This window comes from Budorcas taxicolor, chromosome 5 (genome assembly GCF_023091745.1).
Source record: "Budorcas taxicolor isolate Tak-1 chromosome 5, Takin1.1, whole genome shotgun sequence".
NCBI lineage: Eukaryota > Metazoa > Chordata > Mammalia > Artiodactyla > Bovidae > Budorcas > Budorcas taxicolor.
Genome location: NC_068914.1, coordinates 22,028,107 through 22,048,138, shown reverse-complemented (window position 1 = coordinate 22,048,138; position 20,032 = coordinate 22,028,107). Strand labels below are relative to the sequence as shown.

At 36.5% G+C, this 20,032-nt stretch overlaps 1 protein-coding gene across 1 annotated transcript in view; it reads right to left on the bottom strand.

The window, feature by feature from the left end:
* The window catches only part of CTNNA3 (catenin alpha 3), a 1,850,481-nt gene that overhangs the window by 1,342,625 nt on the left and 487,824 nt on the right, over positions 1-20,032 (bottom strand). The window contains exon 7 of the mRNA XM_052639474.1: positions 12,410-12,613. Within this exon, the coding sequence (XP_052495434.1) occupies positions 12,410-12,613 (204 nt within the window). The remainder of the gene's footprint in view (positions 1-12,409; positions 12,614-20,032) is intronic.

The window sequence follows — 20,032 nt, the reverse complement described above, 5'->3', positions numbered from 1 at the left end:
AGAACCCAAGTCAGAGACAGCAGTAGTTTAAAGCAGCAGTCCCCAACCCTTTTGGCACCAGGGACTTGTTTCATAGAAGTCAGTTTTTCCACAGGATGTGCAGGCAGATGGTTTCAAGATGATTCAAGTGCTTTACATTTATTGTGCACTTCATTTCTATTATTAATACATCAGCTCCACCTCAGGTCATCAGGCATTAGATACAAGAAGTTGGGGACCCCTGGGTTTAATGGATGGGAGAGCTTACCCATCTGAAGCAAGGTCCTGGAGAAAGGCACAAAAATGTGCAGCAGACACTAGCAGGACATGGCGACAGTCTTTGCTCTCAGGAGGAGGATGGAGAGCGCAGGTTATTAGGGAAGTGATGTCAGGTGGGTTCTTTAGTTACCAGGGAAACCAGCAGAGGGCCACGAACCTCACTGCCCCTTTGATAAGAACAATCACCAGCTGGGACCTGGAGTAAGTATGTAGGAAGTTCAGCCAGGTGGGTAAAATATAGATGAAGCAGGCACTGGTCAGGCAGGAGATGTGAAAGAGCAAAAGAATGGCTATCTTTAGTGGCCTGACCATATAGCCAGCAATGGCTAATTGACTCATGCTTTGAATCTCTCCTTCTTCCACTACACCTTTCTCTGATCCAGTCAAGAAAAGTTCTCTGGTTTCAAGTTACTGTTTAGATTGATCCCACCTATTTAATCAAGCTTAATCACTCCATCACAAATCCCTGTACATCTGAAAAATCCCTTGTACCATGCAAAGTGAAGTGTTCATAGTTTTCAGGGATGAGTGTGGACATCTGCTGGGGGTGAGGTGGGGCATTATTCTGCCTACCACCAATAGGAATCAACTTTTTACAGGGAGATAAAACTCCTTAAAGATATATCCTTGCCATATATAAATATAAGAAAAGTATTTTTCAAATAAGGTACCATGCTCTCAGACTGAATCATATTGATAGTCTAAATCCACTAGGACATTAGAGATTTACTTCAAGTTTGTAGGAATGTCAGACTAAAATAGTTAAAAGCAGCTCTGGGACATTAAAGCAAACAACTATTGAAGTAATAAAGCTTTGTCAGTCAATAACCTCAGCTGAGTTTTTCAGATACAAGCTGTGATAGTTATGTCTAAGGAAAACATTAAGGCAAATCAAGTTTCAATTTATCAGAAGAAAACAAGCAAATTAAGTCATGTCAAAATTTAAAAAGCTCTTTTATTATGTTTATAAGACTTTAAAACATATATTAAAATTTCTGATTTTAAAAAAAGGACCCAAATAGGATGAGGCAGTGTATAGATCACTAACAATCTTCTCCAACTAATTATTTAGTATAATCAATAGCCAGGCAAATCAACTGCACAGTTGTTCATCTGTCTGACTGGCTAAACTTATTTTAGCACAGAAATAGAACTACAAGTTGACCTTTGATCCTGAACTTGTATTATAATGGTGTGGTAACTTTTTATTCAGAGCCTATCTACAAATTCATTAAGAAATATTGAATATGCTTCAACCGTAAAAGGTTCTAGTACAAATTCCAATGTAGCAGGGTATGAGGGGATCCAAGCAATTCTCAGAACACCAGCTGGGTGTCCTATGCTGCTGCTGCTAAGTAGCTTCAGTCATGTCTGCCTCTGTGTGACCCCAGAGACGGCAGCCTACCAAGCTCCCCCATCCCTGGGATTCTCCAGGCAAGAACACTGGAGTGGGTTGCCATTTCCTTCTCCAATGCAGGAAAGTGTAAAGTGAAAGTGAAGTCGCTCAATTGTGTCCGACTCCTAGTGACTCCATGGACTGCAGCCTACCAGGCTCCTCTGTCCATGGGATTTGCCAGGCAAGAGTTCTGGAGTGGGTTGCCATCGCCTATAATTCAATTCAATTCTGATACTGCTGCTGCTGCTAAGTCGCTTCAGTTGTGTCTGACTCTCTGTGACCCCAGAGATGGCAGCCCACCAGGCTCCCCCATCCCTGGGATTCTCCAGGCAAGAACACTAGAGTGGCTTGCCATTTCCTTCTCCAATGCATGAAAGTGAAAAGTGAAAGTGAAGTCACTCAGTCATGTCCGACTCTTAGTGACCCCATGGACTGCACCCTACCAGGCTCCTCCGTCCATGGGATTTTCCAGGCAAGAGTACTGGAGTGGAGTGCCATTGCCTTCTCCTAATTCTGACACTTCCTACCTTTAGATAGCATCAGATTCCACAGGTAAGGCTTCAGTTTTGCAAACAGCCTCCCTATCCCAACCCACATCAAATGCCAATAATAAGTTCAGATTGTTACCTATGCATCTGACTATCTGGCTACAAACCACAGGTTCCCACTGACCCTTCCTCAGGTTCAGTTAATTTACTAGAGCAACTCAGAACTCAGAGAAACATTTTACTTAGTATTAATAGATTATCATATATGGCTGTAACTCAGGAACAGCTAGATGGAAGAGATGCATAGGACAAGGCACATAGAAAGGGGTGCAGAGCTTCCATGCCTCTCCAGATGCCCCACTATTCCTGACCCTCCACATCCTCATCAGTCCAGAAGCTCTCTGAACCCTGTCCTTTTTGGGTTTTATGGATGCTTCATTACATCACTGCATAAATCATTGGCCATTGGTGACTGAACACAACCTTCAGTTCCTCTCCTTTCCCTGGGATTCAGGAGGATAGGACTGAAAGTTCCAGTCTTCTAATTACATAGTGGATTCTCCTGGCAACTAGCCTCCACTCCTAGGTCCAAAAGTTACCTCATTAACATAACAGTAGACAGCTTTACTACTCTCATCCCTTAGAAAATTTCAAGGGTTTTAGAAGCTCTGTGCCAGAAGTGGGACAAAGACCAAATAAATATTTCTTATTATAAATCACAATTTTACAAATGGAAATTGATCTATAAAGAAAAACCTAAGATGATATTATCAGAGACTCATAATTCAGGTCTGCCCTGGTGGCTCAGAGACTAACGCGTTGGCCCGCAATGCGGGAGACCTAGATTCGATCCCTGGGTCGGGAAGATCCCCTGGGGGAGGAAATGGCAACCCAGTCCAGTATTCTTTCCTGGAGAATCCCATGGACGGAGGAGCCTGGTGGGCTACAGTCCACGGGGTCGCAAAGAGTCAGACATGACTGAGCGACTTCACTTACTTACCACTTACTTAAAAAAGATAGGTTTAAATTGAAATACCTGTTTTGAAAGCAAAGAAAAATCAAATATTTGCAAGCAACCTATTTGTAAACTAACGGTCAGTAGTTAGTCGCATATCCCCGTTTCTTCTTTCCCCTTCAGTTCATCCAAATGGAACTGTTTCTATTACGCATCCAGATGCACCGTGCTGATTTCTGCTTCTGTGTCTCTGCACAGGCTGTTAGCCCCACTCTTGAATTCCTGCCTTTGCTTGATAAGAGCTTTCTCCTCTGTGATGCCTTCCCTGTTCAGTCCTAAGTTAAGCCACTTCCTAGTTGCTATTACTGGACTTAGCCCTGACCAGCATTTCAGCTCATATTGTGCTCTATTTTACTTACTTGCTTATATGTCTATTTCCCTTGACAACTAAGACTGAGATTGCTCAAACTCTGAAATCACCAGTTGTAAGCACAGTGTCTCTAGAACTATGTGACTAGAAATTGCAATAATACTAATAAAATTTTAACTCAAACTTTGTATTTTAGCTATAGTTAATGGTTAATACAAAATCTATCAAAATATGTTAAATTCCTCTTAAAATCCTTCATAAGTATTATCCTACCGATAATACACAGTCATATAATAGTCTGCTTGGAACAGTCCTGACTTACGCCTTTTATATATCTATTAAGGCCTGTTAATTGTCTCACCTCCGTTTCTCAAAAGTATCCTGATTTGAATGACAAATTATATGATTACCTTAAATGTCCTGAACATTATCAATGGCAAATTAAATACTACAGAAGATCAAATATTTCAAAGCCTACAAAAGAAAACTTTTTATTTTTTCAGTTAACTGTTACACTGGATTCTATGGCACTTCACTCGATCCCCTTTTCAACTTGAAATATCAGCTTCTGATGGCTTGTAGCTTTGTCCCTGTCCAGGATCTGAGTCTCAGCTACAGGGAACTGCCCCATACAAGGTTACACTGTTTCCAAGGAGGGCCCACAGGTAACGAACAACAGCTGTAAGGACAAAAAGACTCTCTCCTCAGTTTGGGACAACTTTGAGGGGCCAGCCTATCTCCAGGTCTTTCCATAGAATGGCTGAGATTTCTATTGCAAGTCACCTACTCCCTCTGCCCAATCCTGCCTTCTTCACTGCCTTCCATGTATAACTCCCAAGAGAGTACTCCAATAAACCTTCATGCTACCCTTCATCTCCAGGTTACCTGACCGAAGATAGCACTCTTTCTCTTCTTTGTAGTATCATCTCCTGGCTATGAAGTATGCTAGGCTCAGGACCCTTATTTTTTGTCCAAGTTTGAACTGACACTGCATGCCAAGACTCTTGCTTCCTATTTATTCCTTTCTTTTCTATCATTTAAACCGTTTTTCTTTTTACATAACAAAGAAATCTGAATAACGCCCAGGATTTAAAAAAAACACATAGCATAGACTTTTGAGAACTGTATGAGCAGTGCCTGAACACTGGCGGGTAAAGAATCCATTTCTTGAGAAAGGGACATTTGAAACAGTCCACAGGGTGAATGACTAACCTGCTCCACAAATATTAGAGATCATGACTGTCTCTGCTCGAAGGCAAAAGATAAAAACAAAAGACTCTCATCCTTCAGGCTTTTTGGTCTAGGGCATATAATCTTTAGGGACGTCCATCTGTGTATTTTTCTTTGCACAGAAACTATCTTGCCACTTTATGATATCCTCTATTCCTTTCTAGTTATTTTTATTTTAAACAAATTACCTCTTTCTCTTCCTGTGCTCTGGCTCTATCCAGGTAGTTCTCCTTCCCCTTTTTAAAAATAATTATAGCTGCCTACCTTAGTTACTTTAGCTTTTCTTATTAATTCAATAATCATGTAGGCTACATCTCTGCAGGGATCTCTCTATTAACTTTTAAGAAAGACTAAAACATTAGATCACAAATAAAAGATCCATGGGAAGAGTTCATTCCCTCGAAAGAAGAATCTAGAAGCCTCCTTTTCCCCAGTGAGCACTGCATGAATTCCTCTTAAATATCAAAATGATCTTTATTAGCCAGATTTGGATAATTCCAAAATTAGCTTGTTAAGAAAGATTAAGTAATTATTTAAAAATCAGTCCTCCAGTACTGGAAAGAATAAGACTAAATCCCAAAGCAGTTGAAACAATACCACCTTATTTGTAAAACAATTCATAGACTAGATACCTCCCACTTCCTTGTCCTTAAAAAAGGCACAGAAAAGAAAGCAAGGAATACAAAATTAAATTTAGCCCTTTTAATCAGAACTCCACCATTTATTATTTCTCTCAACTCCCTAATTGTTGAATTCTTGGCTTCTTTACATCACAACTTCACAATCTGTCTCCAGTTTCCTAGATTTTGACCATTCCTTTCTATGTTCTTGAATTTTGACTTCATGTTATAATCTGAGTTTGGTTCATCTCTCTGATTTTAGAATATCTACTATTGTACAAACCTGTAAGGAAACTATTTGCTTATTTTCGTCCTCTTACTTCTTTATTAGCTGAGGTTGTAAAATTCAGATCTATAAACTAACACACATGGTTTCCAACATACTCAAAAACTAGTCACTATGATGGCATAATTGACAAATTTAAGGATAAAAAATATAAAGCATCTAAAACAGTGAACTGATCCAATAATGATCAGCTCTAATATGCAGTCCATGAAGAAAGGAAGGAAGGAAGAAAAGAGAAAGGAAGGAAGGAAGAGAGGGAGGGAGGGAGGGCAGGAAGGAAGGAGAGAAAAGGAAATAGACTTGGAAGCTGCCTGTACATTTTTAGAATTTTAATTCTCATTTATCTCTAGTATTTGAATACTCGTTGCATACAGATCATCCTAAGTGCTTTACCCCTTTAACTTGAGAAATAAGGCTGAAGTTACTTTCAAAATGGTTTTTCAAGAGAGAGGTGAAAAATCCCCATAATCTCTGATTCAGACACCAAGTCTTTGATGTCTTCACTGAATCTGTATAATTCCCCAAGATTGGGAATGAATTAAACCCAAGATATACAAATGAAATTGGTCTCTAAATAACAAAAGCACTTCATTTGCTTATTTAGTCACTCAACAAGAATCAACAATACAATATGCTTTTACATAAAACACCAAAAAGAACACATCAGACTAGTGAGGTCTGCTAATACAAATTGGGCCCTTTATGCAGCCCAAGAGTATTCATGTACTCTAGCGGTGCCATCTCTCATTCAACTCTCTAACATTCTGCTGTAGTAAAGTACCAATCTGTAAACATCAATAATAATTCTACATCACCTGATGATCCTCTCTTCAACAACACATACAAAGTTAACATCAACAGGATTTCAATCCACCACCAGAAAAATATTCATGTCTGCTAATTCTCAGTACTAAACATGATGACCACCCATCTCCAACTCTATTTTCACTGGCTATAGAGAAACCACCATTTAAAAGTGACTGATCTCCTTCTAAAATCCTTCCTTCTTTAGAGAGCCTCCTTGTTCCACCCCACTTAGGTGACGAATTCTTTAATTATATTATACATCAGAGAAGATGGACTAGACCTAACCAATCCTGGAGGCATAACAAAATCAGCAGAAATATCTAAGAAAAATAAACTTCTATGTTTTAAAAGATAAAAGCTAAACTTTCTCTGACACTGAATGTTCACTGGAGTATATTTTTTAATGAATAAAAATCCTGTTTTGAAATATAACAAGAGGTGGATCCAAATGTAGAGACTGTAATGAGAAAATTTTGTTGCTGAATATTCACATTGATTTTTAGGAGAGACCTATACTTTGTAAAATAAGGCCTTTTATAACAGGAAGTCTACTATATAAATTTAGTAGATGTTTGAAAGTCATTCCATTTATATGCCATTACATGGCATATATAATATGTAATAATTTTATTCATTCTTTCATTCAAAAATACAATATTTTTTTGTGTTTTGTAAAATAAAAATGCCAAGCATTGCACATGGGACTTCAGATAAAATAGTAAATAAATGTGGGAGGGGGTTCAGGATTGGGAACATGTGTACACCTGTGGCGAATTCATGTTGATGTATGGCAAAACCAATATAATATTGTAAAGTAAAAAGTATATATATAAATAAATAATAAAAGAAAAAAAAAAAACAGACATGTGATCTGCCTGCAGAGAGCACAGGGAGAGTGAGTATGGGATATAAACTACAGTGGATATGAAACATAAGGATTGATAATGATTCTACAGAAGAGACTAGGAAAGACTAGTACTAGGTATATGGCCATGAGCCACCCAAAGACATCCATATCCACATTCCTAGAACGTGTGACTGTTATGTTTACATGGCAAAAGGAACTTTGCAAAAGAAATTAAGGTCAAGGGTCATAAGATGGGATGATTATTTTGAATAATACCAGTGGGCTGAATCTAATCACATGAGTCCTAAAAAAGTGGACTTTCCTGGCAATAGTCAAGGAAAGAGATGTGAGGGCAGAAGCAAGGTTAGAGAGCTGTGACACTGCTGTCTTTGAAGACAGAGGAAGATGGCATTGAGCCAAGGAATGTGGGTGATCTCCAGAAGCTAGAAAAGGCAAAGTAATGGGTTTTTCCCAATAGTCTCCAGAAAAGAATATATATGTATGTTTAAAATGATAATATTAGAGCAAACATATATTATCATATGTTTAAGTAGTTGTCTATTTGATTTGTTACAGACCCATCTGGACTCACATATTACTAATTTATTACTCAGGTCAGTTCAGTCACTCATTCGGGTCCAACTCTTTGTGACCCCACAGACTGCAGCATGCCAGGCTTCCCTGTCTGTCACCAACTCCCAGAGCTTACTCAAACTCATGCCAATCGAGTTGGTGATGCCATCCAACTTATTGAACATACAACTTCAGTCAAAAATGATTGAGACTTGCTGATCAGTTTAAGGAAGTAAAGTTATTTAGATTCAAACTGGTCCCATGAATTGAGCTTGAGAAAAACATAAACTATATTTATTTCACACCGTTGATATGTTCTGGACTCAATAAACTTGCAAAATTTCAAACCTTGAAGTCACATTCACATAAAAGATCCACAAATCAGGATGAGAGTTAACCTTGCTTTCACTTTTTCTGGTTATTTTCATTGCATCTGAATTATTATTAAGCATTTACCCTATCAACACAGCTCAATAACAAAAGCTCCAAACTAATCTGAAAAGCAAGTCAGACCCACCAAATGAAACACAACATTCCTTAAACTAACAAGTTGAAGACTTTGCTATGAGAGTTGTCCTAAAATATTTGAGCAAACTGAGAAAGGTTTGAGTTCAGCTAGTTTCAGGAAAGTACGTTCTCTTTCATTACAGCTACTGAAACAGTTACAGAGAAGCATTATTTGAGATAGAAACCTAGACTAAAAGTAAACCTGGAAATTTATTCTGATAATATACTCCACAGTGGTTGCTGCTGTTTAATTCCAATATTCGTTGGCTTGCTCAGATATTCATATTAGGCCCCAAATTCTACACTTGTGTATAAAAAAGAACTATCATACTGATTTGGGATGCTTTTTCATAATGTTATAAGTGCAAATTTGTTTATTAATAGGTAATACTTATCATTAAATGTTAACATATCATACATGTAAGTAGGTTTCTAATCCTGCATAACTTTAGCTTCTGCTCTCATCTCTATACCAACATGAGGGCAGCTCACCAGACATATCCACATACACAGTCTAAGTCTTCCATTCCCTGAGGAAAAAAGTGCCTTCCTCAACAAATATTTAACCTTATGCCCTAGGGAAAATGAATGCATGAATATTCTTAGATCACCCAAAGAACAAGCTTTCTCACCTCTGTGTACTTCCTTTCCTGTTCTCTTGTTCTCACATTAAACCTCCCTACATTTTCTCCACAGTTATTGTGCAAATATAATAAATGAATACAAATTAAATGCTTCGGACACATTGTCATTTTAACTGTAAACGTTGAGATGAAGCAAGCACTAATTCAATTTACCTGTATCCAAATAGTAATCACTGAACACCTGCTACCTGAAGGCACAGTGGTAGGGCCAGAGGCACAGCCCTTGCTCTCCTAAAGCTTCGGACCAGTGGAGAAGACAAACAGGTAAACACAGGAATTCCGACAAGAATGAGAGCTATAAAGGGGAAAGTGCCATGAAGGAGAGCTATTTAATGGGATGTTTGCACTCATTTACCCGAAGGAGAGAAAAGGCAACATGGGAAAGAGAAGGAAGAAGAAAGCATCCATCAGTCATGAAGAGTAGTGCAATCTAATCAGTTAAATAACTGAGAACTATCTGAATTCCTACAATTAAGTCTACCTTTAAAAAATGGAAATTAAAATAATTATCTGGACAAGCTTAAAAAAAAGCTACTTACCTTTGATCTCAATTATTTGGACGTTATAGATGGAAAAGTCTTTCCACTTCACTCATAATACAGAACTTACCTTTCTTAAACCAAAATATCTAACAGAAAGATATTAGTAACATAAATAAGTTTTGTATATTTGACAAATGGGCCTTGAAACTGAACATCAGATTAAAACCTCATTTAAAAAAAGCAGAAGACAAAAATTTTCATATTTTTGTGCCTAACTTAGCATATTTGATACCTAGAATAGAAACTTTTTAAATGACCCCCTACTCTATATGACAAATTACTTTTCAGTGATAATCATTATTTTCCTGATTGGCTCCTTAACTTTAGAGCAAATGACAATTTCAGAAGAGAAACAGATTTCAAAGTTGTTATTCAAATTGAATAAAATATTTCATGTATGAAATTTTCACTTATCTAAAAATTTATAACCTCCTGCAATTTATACTGTTTCATTGTTAGAATTTTAAAATTAAAATAAAAATTCCAAGTGATCACATGAAGTAACAGAATTAAAGTAATTCTATTTCTAGTTCTTTGTCTTTATAATCACTGTGTAACCCTTGTCCATACTGAATCTGCTGTTTAAATCTATAAAGAATATAATGTTTATTAAAGGCTAATCATAAAAATGTGCTCATTTGAATTATACATACATATATATTATTAAAACTCAACAATAACCACTGTAATTATTTAGGATTTAAAGAAAAAAAATGAATTTGTGAAAAACATTATCACGGACTTTGAGAATTGTACAGAACAACTTTTAATTGGCTTTATTATTTTTATAAATTTCCAGAGGTGATGCACCTTCTCAATGATTGCACCCAAGGCAGAATGTTCCCATAACTTCACTCTCTGTATGAAAAGTTTTTAACCCGAAGTTGAAGAAAGCTACAAAACCACCACTATTTTTATGTGATATATATGTTTATTATATACAGGAATAGCTTCAGTGGCCTGTCACTGGGCAAAAGGCATCATGTTCAGAATGGAGCCCCATGCTTGGATTTTAATGTTTTGAAATTCTTAATAATCTTTGAATTTGTGTATTTAAGTGAAGTCTGATGGGGCAATAAAGCATATATCCTGGACTCACAAGCAGTCCTGACTTCCAGTGCTTCAAGGAATAGATCCTCAGCCAACTGTTCCTCAACCCAGCAACTGCTGCCACCCTCCACTTCTGGTGGGGGCCTCAGTACAAAGCAGGTTGGGTGGGAGTCATGGGTAGGGCTACAAAAGTACATGAGAGTCAATGTGCTCCTGCAAGGATCCCTATGCCCCAGAGAACCAAACATTAAACAGCAAATAAAAATAACCTCTCGGGTCAATCAAGACTGTTAAAAAAAGGTAAAAGCTTTCATTTTTTCCCCTGCTTATGAACAGGCCTTACATTTTCACTTTGAGCTGGGCTCCACAATTATGTGGCCATCCTAGCCTATGTATGTAGGTGAGTATATGCGTATGCATGCTATGTTTGTATTTGAAGGAATAATTTTATCTATATTTAATAAAATAAATTTACCTATAATTTATAGATAAATTAATTTATAAATTATAAATTTATAATTTATAGATAAAATAAACATATATGTAACTTTACCATATTTTATCTACAAAATGAAAATAATTTTAATAGTTTATACTTCAAGGGAGAAGGAATTTCAACACAATATTATCTTCTGAGTTTCTTAGAATTGGTGAATTCCCTTTAAAAATCTTTCACTAAAAATATATTATATGCTAAAAATAGTGATATTCCAGCTTTAGAAACAGGACATGACATTACTAATATGTTCTTATTAACAAAATCTGCTTTGCAACTTTGATTTCTTGACAGGCTAGAGATTTTTGGTCAGGAGCCAAAGTCATCAAATATTAAGAGTATGGAGATACATCAAATGTGTTGAAGTATCCTTAAAACTCACTAACTAATTTTAGCACATTTCAATTACTCACATAAATTACTTATACTGAACAATCCTAAATCTTCAACCTCACATGTAAAAAATGGTATGCTTTGTAACTCATCATTTTCAAAATATACCTTCATAACTCTTCAATTATCCCACTTAAAGCAGATGAACATTATACATTTTTTCTTTTGTTTACCTCTATTATTTAAGGAGTCAAAATCCATGATATTGAATATATAGCTGACGATGACTTAAGACTTTCTTATTTTAAAAATGAAACTAAGTAGTCATAGATACTCCTTAGGTGGATGTATATAAGTATCTATATTACATATAGATATATAGATATATAAAGACTATATCATAAATAAATATATATGTGAAATGATACCAAAAGAACCTTGCAACATATATTTTTGCATTTGTCTAAATTCAGACATCATTTATAATATTCCTGAGAGAGAGTTAAAACTGTAAGAAATCTATGACATTATATCATATTTGAAAAAGGTGCACAGCAAGGAAGATCCAGAGCAGCCAAAATAAAGTAAAAAAAATTTTTTAATATCCCCTGATCCCTATAGCATTGACTTTACCCAACACCATCTAAATTTTAATTCTTATTCAACAATGTAATCCTGAGCAACCTGCCCTTTTCTTTGTCTTCATTTTATCCTTTAAATTGATGGGCAACTCCAGTTTCCTTTCCCCAATCCTGACTCCCTTCTCCAACTAGAACTTAAATCCTGTATCAAGCAAAACAATCAGATAGAAATAACCTTCTGGTTGAATTCCATCCCTAAGAACTCCTATTTCCTTGCTGTACTCTGAGAGCAGTCTATGCAGAAGCCAACTCAAAAGCTCAATCCATGTAAAATCATGTACTCATTCATAATTTATCACATTTTGTACACCAAAAGAACCTCAGCACATTCCCAATGTATGGGGTCAGGGAAAACCAGTTACCTACATTGTTCATGTACTCTGAAAGCAGGTCCTGGAGAGCCTGGCGAATGGCGTTACATTCTGCAATAATCCGCTCCCGATGGAAATCTCTTGTGCAGGAAGAGTCGGCCAACAGAGCAGCCCCGCTGATAATGGCTTCAAGGCGTTTCTCTAGCGACGGTCTTATTTCCTCTTCAGTCACTGTGAGTGGATCCAAGACAATTAAACTCTAAAGGAAAAACATATTTCGATGGTTAGAACTCCATGATATTCTACTTTATTATTATGTTTTCACATTTAGAATGCATACCTGATGAGAAAGAGAATTGTGTTTTTACTGCCTCACCCAGTTCACGCATCATTCTATAAAGCAGTTATTATTCATGTGAGTAACAAAAATCGTGAACTTATGAGCACTGGTTCTAGCGTCAGTCAAATCTGTATTCAAATCTTGCCCTTCCCACTCATCAGTGGTGCGAGTTCACTCAGGTGTCTTATGTAGTGTAAGCCTCACCCTCCTGATCTGTAAAACTGGGATACTAACATTGTTTATCTCATGAAACTGCTGTAAGAATGATATGAATGCTTAATATAGTGACTGGCACATATTTTCTGTTCTTTACAATGGTCATTTTCACATAGCACTTCATTATTTACAAAATGTTTTCACCTATATTATCTCATCTTGACAACACTATGAAGAGGTAGGCAGCAAAGATATTGTTAACCACACATTTCAATCAATGGTGAAAGAGGCTGAGACTGTCTTACCCAAGGTCATTAAGCTAATAAATGGTGAAGTTCAAGCAAGTATTCAGGTCTTATAATACCTAATTCAATAGCGTTTTCATTATGCCTCACTGCAAATCAACACTCTAATTAATCTTAACACAAACATATCAAAGAGAATTCTGAATTTTAATTATTCATTTTGAAAGTAAAATTTCATCTTCCTGTTGATTACAACTTCCAGCCATTTCCCACCACTGGAAGCTGACATGGTATTTTTAAGGTTTCCATTAGATATGTCTTCAGGAAATGAAGCCAAGATAATCTACAGACTTTGAAGAAAGGGTGGAAAATATGAGGCTCTATGGGTCCTTTATTAAAATACATCAAGAAAGGAAACTTTTCAAGGTTTGGGCATAATGTGATAATTAGAGAAAGAATATCAAATAAAAGCTCTCTGTAGATGCTTTAACATAAAATGAAATCATATAGTGATCTTCAAATTATGAGTATACGTGTGAGTCTTGACACACAAAAACACACAAAAAATCATTGATCTTCAGAGTGTGCAGTCTTACATATATATATTTACATATATATATATAGAGAGAGAGAGAGAAAGAGAGGTATTGTGTGTGTATATTATGTATAGGTATAATCTCACATTGATGATTGCACTATATCATATTATGATAAAGAATCTAGAGATCAAAATATCCAGGATAAAATTTTTAAAGCTACAGCTCCAGACCAAGATAGGAAGAGAAAACCATTATGGAGAGAAAATATAGTTTTGAAACAATTACACAAAAAGAGAAAATAGAGCTGTGTCATGTTCATATATTATATGATATAATTTAAAATATAAACTAGAAAAAGATCTTATAGAAAACTGGTTAAATATCTTCAATTTATCTCCTCTGTCTTTGAGGAAAATTTCTACTTCTCCCTCTCTCTGTCCCTCTCTTTCTTCCCCTGCTGCTGCTGCTGCTGCTAAGTCACTTCAGTCGTGTCCAACTCTGTGTGACCCCATAGACGGCAGCCCACCAGGCTCCCCCGTCCCTGGGATTCTCCAGGCGAGAACACTGGAGTGGGTTGCCATTTCCTTCTTCAATGCATGCATGCATGCTAAGTCGCTCAGTCGTGTCCGACTCTGTGCGACCGTATGGACAGCAGCCCACCAGGCTCCTCTGTCCATGGGATTTTCTAGGCATGAATACTGGAGTGGGTTGCCATTTCCTTCTCCAATGCATGAAAGTGAAAAGTCGCTCAGTTGTGTCCGACTCTTCATGACCCCATGGACTGCAGCCTACCAGGCTCCTCTGTCCACGGGATTTGCCAGGCAAGAGTACTGGAGTGGGGTGCCATCGCCTTCTCCATTTCTTCCCCTGACCACCACTTATTTTCAAGGCTAACTTCTCTGTCTGTGCTCTGATCTCAAGCCCTCTTCAATTGTTCCTTTCTTACATTTTGAGTTCATCTTAAGAGCCTAGTATGTACCAGACAGCAGGAATTGGCAAGGAAATGGAGAACATCCCTGCCCTCTTCACAGGGCTCACAGCCTAGAGGTACTGACAAATATTAACCAAATAACCACACAAATATAGAATTACAATGTGAATGTGCTGTTGTTGTTATTCAGTCACCAAATCGTATCCAATCTGAAATGAAAGAATTGAAAGTTAAGAATTAATTGACCAGGCATACCTCTGGGCAATTTGGTATGTAATCAAGATGATTAAAGGCAAAGCAGATATGAGTTCCAGAGAACTCACTGGATTCTAAGGGAGGGTTTTGGATTTTGACAGAACAATGGAATTGAAAATTTTGAGGAAATCTTATACAGATCTTATTTTCTCAAATCAACTTAAACAGGTATCTGCGTTATAATTATGTGAAACTTAAAGCAAGAGGCAAAATACTCTGAAACCTGAAAACAAACCAAAGTTAAGAGACAGATTCTATCTCTAGAATAATATAGTTAAAGCATCCAGTTTGAACTTAAAAGGACACAGTGAAAGTGAAGTCGCTCAGTCGTGTCCGACTCTTTTCAACCCCATGGATTGTAGCCTACCAGGCTTCTCCATCCATGGGATTTTTCAGGCAAGTAAAGGACACAGAAAACTACCTAAAAGGCTGAGAGTTGTGTAATCAGAAACAGAATATATGCTGGGCTAATCTATATAATAGTACTATAGAAAAATCAGATCCTGTAAAAAAATGATCAAATTATAAAATCATATGCACATTCACAGGTATTTTTAAATTTAAAAGATGTATATGACCCTGGACTGAGAGTGTGGTAACCAACCCAATTTAGAATGCACCAAATCTTTTACTGGAGTAGATACAGTTTAAATCATCACTGCTAACCTTTTTTTTTTTTTTTTTCTGTTGTACCCTAAAGCCTATCTTTCAGGAAAGAACAAATAATGTGAGGGTTATTTTTTTCAATATGAGTTACGGTGAAAGAAAACCCTGTGGCCTTGAGAAACACAGAAATGTTAACATTTGAGAAGATTGAGATGATGGCTCTCATGTGTTTGGAAGTAAACAATGTGAGGTGAATCTATACAAAATGAGTTGGAAAGATTGCCAGAATATATTGCAGAATAAAAAAATTTCAGAGTAATATGTGCAGTGCATATATATTAGAAAAAACCAAGCACATTAAAATACTTGATATTTTCTCTGAGTATATATAAGTATATTGGAGGCTAGGAAATAGGTTAAGTGCCATGACAATTGCTGTCTCTGAAAAGAACTGGATTGGAATGGTGGTCAAATTTTTAATTTTTAAATTATAGCCTAATTATGTATTACTTCAGAAATTGCAAACTAATTGAAAATAAAACTTCTTAAAAATTTTAAAAGAGGAAATGGCAATTATGAATCAAACATTTATTATTATCTTGGATTCTAGAAATTAATAAACTATTTTGGAATCATAACAGAAAAATATAATGTTCCCAGTATTTACCAGAATGAAATATACCAAGTTTTTATATCAATTAACTTGAAGGATTTTAATTTTCCTATGTTTCATCATTTCAAATATGTTTAGTTAATATATGTCTTTTAAAAAATAAAGACATGTGACCTCAAAGTACCAGGGCACTCTTTTTCAGTGAGCTTAGAAGTCAGAACACGCTGAGTGTGAATCTTGCTCTTTCACCCACATTGAGAAAGTGACTTAAACTGCCTAAGACTTTACTTCATTCATGTAGAGTGGAGAAAATAAAACCTGTGCCTTTCAAATAAGATTTTATATAATGTAGCTTTATAACTGGGGCTTCCCTGGTGGTGCAGAGGTTAAAGCATCTGCCTGCAATGTGGGAGGCCTGGGTTCCATCCCTGGGTTGGGAAGATCCCCTGGAGAAGGAAATGGCAACCCACTCCAGTATTCTTGCCTGGAGAATCCCATGGACGGAGGAGTCGAGCTTTATAACTATTTTAAGAACTGGTGGGATAGGTCGCATCTCCATTTCCTTGTTACTATTATCTTTACCTTTATATGCACTACCGTCTATGCCAGATGATCAGCACATAGAGTACTACAAAGAAAGCTGCACTTGCTAAAACAGAAACCTCTGTGTATTACACAGATGTGTATCATATAGTCATTCATTCTACTATAAATATTTATTAATCATCTCATATAGTTCAGATTCTAAGCAAGACTTTGGTCATGCCTTACCAGGACATGTAGGAAGTTATAAAAAAAAAAAACTCTTAAACAAGCTAAAGCATAAAACCAATAAGCTTGGAAAAAAGTTTTCTGTGTTTTAATAAGCATGATGTAATAAACCCTATTCATCATTCAAACAGTCTATATTCTGATGAGATAGATGCGATTTACATTCAAAACACTAAAAGTCTTACACCTATTCTCCAAAGTGAAATTGCCTATCAAAAGAGATGTGGCTATGATTATAATCAAGTATCAACATTCTTCACAAAATCACATGCAGTGCTTCAAGTTGAGAGCAGCAGAAGTGATAACCACAAAGCATAAATAATGTTTCCCAAGCAACTATATTATCAGTCTTCAGAGTGAGTGATAAAAATGCAACAAAATTTCTCCTTAAGAACTATCAGCAGAATATGCTACTGACAGAACTCACAGGCTCTCCTTTGTCTGGTATATCCCTTACTGTGATGTGTTTCCACTTAAATAACCTAGAGAATGGAAACTTCAGATATAAAAAAAATGTAAAAAGGCAAAATGTGAAAAATAAACTATAAATTAGCAAGATTAACAATAAATATGATTAGTAAATTATTAGTGTAAATTACAAAGTTTACTACATATTCATTTATATAAAATCAAAATGTATATGACTCACATTCTATTGTATATTAGTTACAACAGAAGAATATTTTAGAAAGTCATTCAATATGCTTGTTAAACAAATTAGATGTACACATACCACCTTAAATTATTTTCTCTAAATTATAGGTGAAAAACACTTAAATAGCCCAGTGAGTACTATGATGATGCCTTTACCAGAACACCAACAAAAATTTTCAGTTATCTACTTAATTTCACCTGAGGTAGTAACCTCTTCTAGACATATTTCTGTCAAGAGTTCAACAATTCAATCCCTGCACTGCACCACATCATGGATTGTTTGCTTCAGGTTTTATCTGGTTATATCAATAATAAAATAAACCTTCAAAGATTCTTCTATTTTCAAAATCTCTGTTTAAAATAATTTTAACATAAGCACTTCCATGTTGTTTTCATTATAACACTGAATATAATATTGAATTAATTTTAGTATATATTCTTAACAGAATATTGCTGACTAAGACAACATATTTCAATGAAGGAACAAGGTAAGTCTGTTATTATCTATTTGGAAATATGTGTTTACATGTTTGTTTTATCTCTATTCATAGTCTGTTTTCAAGCCATGTGTAAAGAGAAGGTACTAATAATGTATAAGCAATCATGATTACCTTATCCTTCTACACTGAACATACAGATAATACAGATAATTTTTATACACAATAATGTCACTAAGCATATAACATGCTCCACAATTTTCAGGTCGTGTTCATTCTTAACTGTCTCAGTAACGTCATGTGCATCATACCTTCTATGTCCAAACTGATTGAAAACCTAAGAATATAAACCAGTAAAGTTTAAACAAATATTTGAACAGTTTTGCTTTATGCAAGGTTCATGCCAGTTGTTATGTCTGTGGAGTTCTCCCAAAAAGCAATTTCATCGACAAAGGAGAGAAAAAGTACAGAGGGGCAACTGGAAAAAATAAGTAATCCCATTTGTGCTTTATGACTATTTGCTTCCACCTTCCACTTCTGTCTATAATTATGTCCTTTGGAAGAAATAACAGGTTAAGTACAAGTTCCAGATTCATGAGTGGTTGTACGTAGTAGAACATAGAAAAATGAGCAGCCAGTGTTGCACAGTCATACTGAGTAATTGTAAAATTCTAAAAGTCATGTCTGCCCTAATATCCCTTTTAAAAAGAGGAATAAGAATGTGGGACTAATAGAGAAAGTAGCATTGGCATGTATACATTACCAGGTGTAAAATAGACAGCTGGTGAGAAGTTGTTATATAACACAGAGAGCTCAGTCTGGTGTTCTGTGATGACCTAGAAAGGTGGGACAGCAGGAGGAGAGGGAGGCTCAAGAGGGAAGTGATATATGTATAATTATGGCTGATTTGTGTGGTTGTATGGCAGAAACCAACACAACGTTGTAAAGCAATTTGCCTCCAATTAAAAAATAAATTGAAAATAGAAAGTGAAGGAAAAGAAGCAGCTTACTATAAGCTCTTGTGCCATGCACATTGGCAGTAATGAAACCAACTAGCTACTGAGTTTAATTATTCAGCATGACATTGAGATGATAAGAGAATGATTACAAAACTCCTTAACAATTCAGCCCCCAAATTCAGCCTTCACTATTATAGAACACTTTCAAAGGTTGCTGGTTTTTCTATTATTATAAACGTTAAGTGTCTAATATGTCCTTCTCTGAATATTACAATATTCTCATAGCTTTGGTAAATAGATGCAGAACAACATTAAAAATAAAATTTAATGTTAAAAGAATACATCTACAAAACCAAACTATTATTCAGTTGAGTGAGTAAGTGAAAGTCTCTCAATCGTGACTGACTCTTTGCGAACCCATGGAATTCTCCAGGCCAGAATACTGGAGTGGGTAGCCTTTCCCTCCCACAAGGAATCTTCCCAATCAAGGGATTGAAACCAGGTCTCCCGCTTTGCAGGTGGATTCCTTACCAGCTGAGCCACAAGATATTGATTTTATGCAGTGTGATATGTATACTGTTAACTCATTGGAAAAGACTCTGATGCTGGGAGGGATTGGGGGCAGGAGAAGGGGACGACAGAGGATTAGATGGCTGGAGGGCATCACTGACTCGATGGGCATGAGTCTGAGTGAACTCCAGGAGTTGGTGATGAACAGGGAGGCCTGGCATGCTGCGATTCATGGAGTTGCAAAGAGTCGGACACGACTGAGCGACTGAAATGAACTGAGCTGAAAGAGCATAAAGTTCAGTTCATTTCAGTAGCTCAGTCATGTCCGACTCTTTGCGACCATAGTGACTGCAGCACGCCAGGTCTCCTTGTCCATTGCCCACTCCCAGAGTTTACTCAAACTCATGTCCATTGATTCGGTGATGCCATCCAACCACCTCATCCTCTGTTGTCCCCTTCTTCTCCTGACTTCAATCCTCCCCAATATCAGGGTCTTTTCAAATGAGTTAGTTCTTCATATCAGGTGGCCAAAGTATTAGAGTTTCAGCTTCAGCATCAGTCCTTCCAATGAATATTCAGGACTGATCTCCTTTAGGATGGACTGGTTGGATCTCCTTGCAGTCCAAGGGACTCTCAAGATTCTTCTCCAACACCACAGTTCA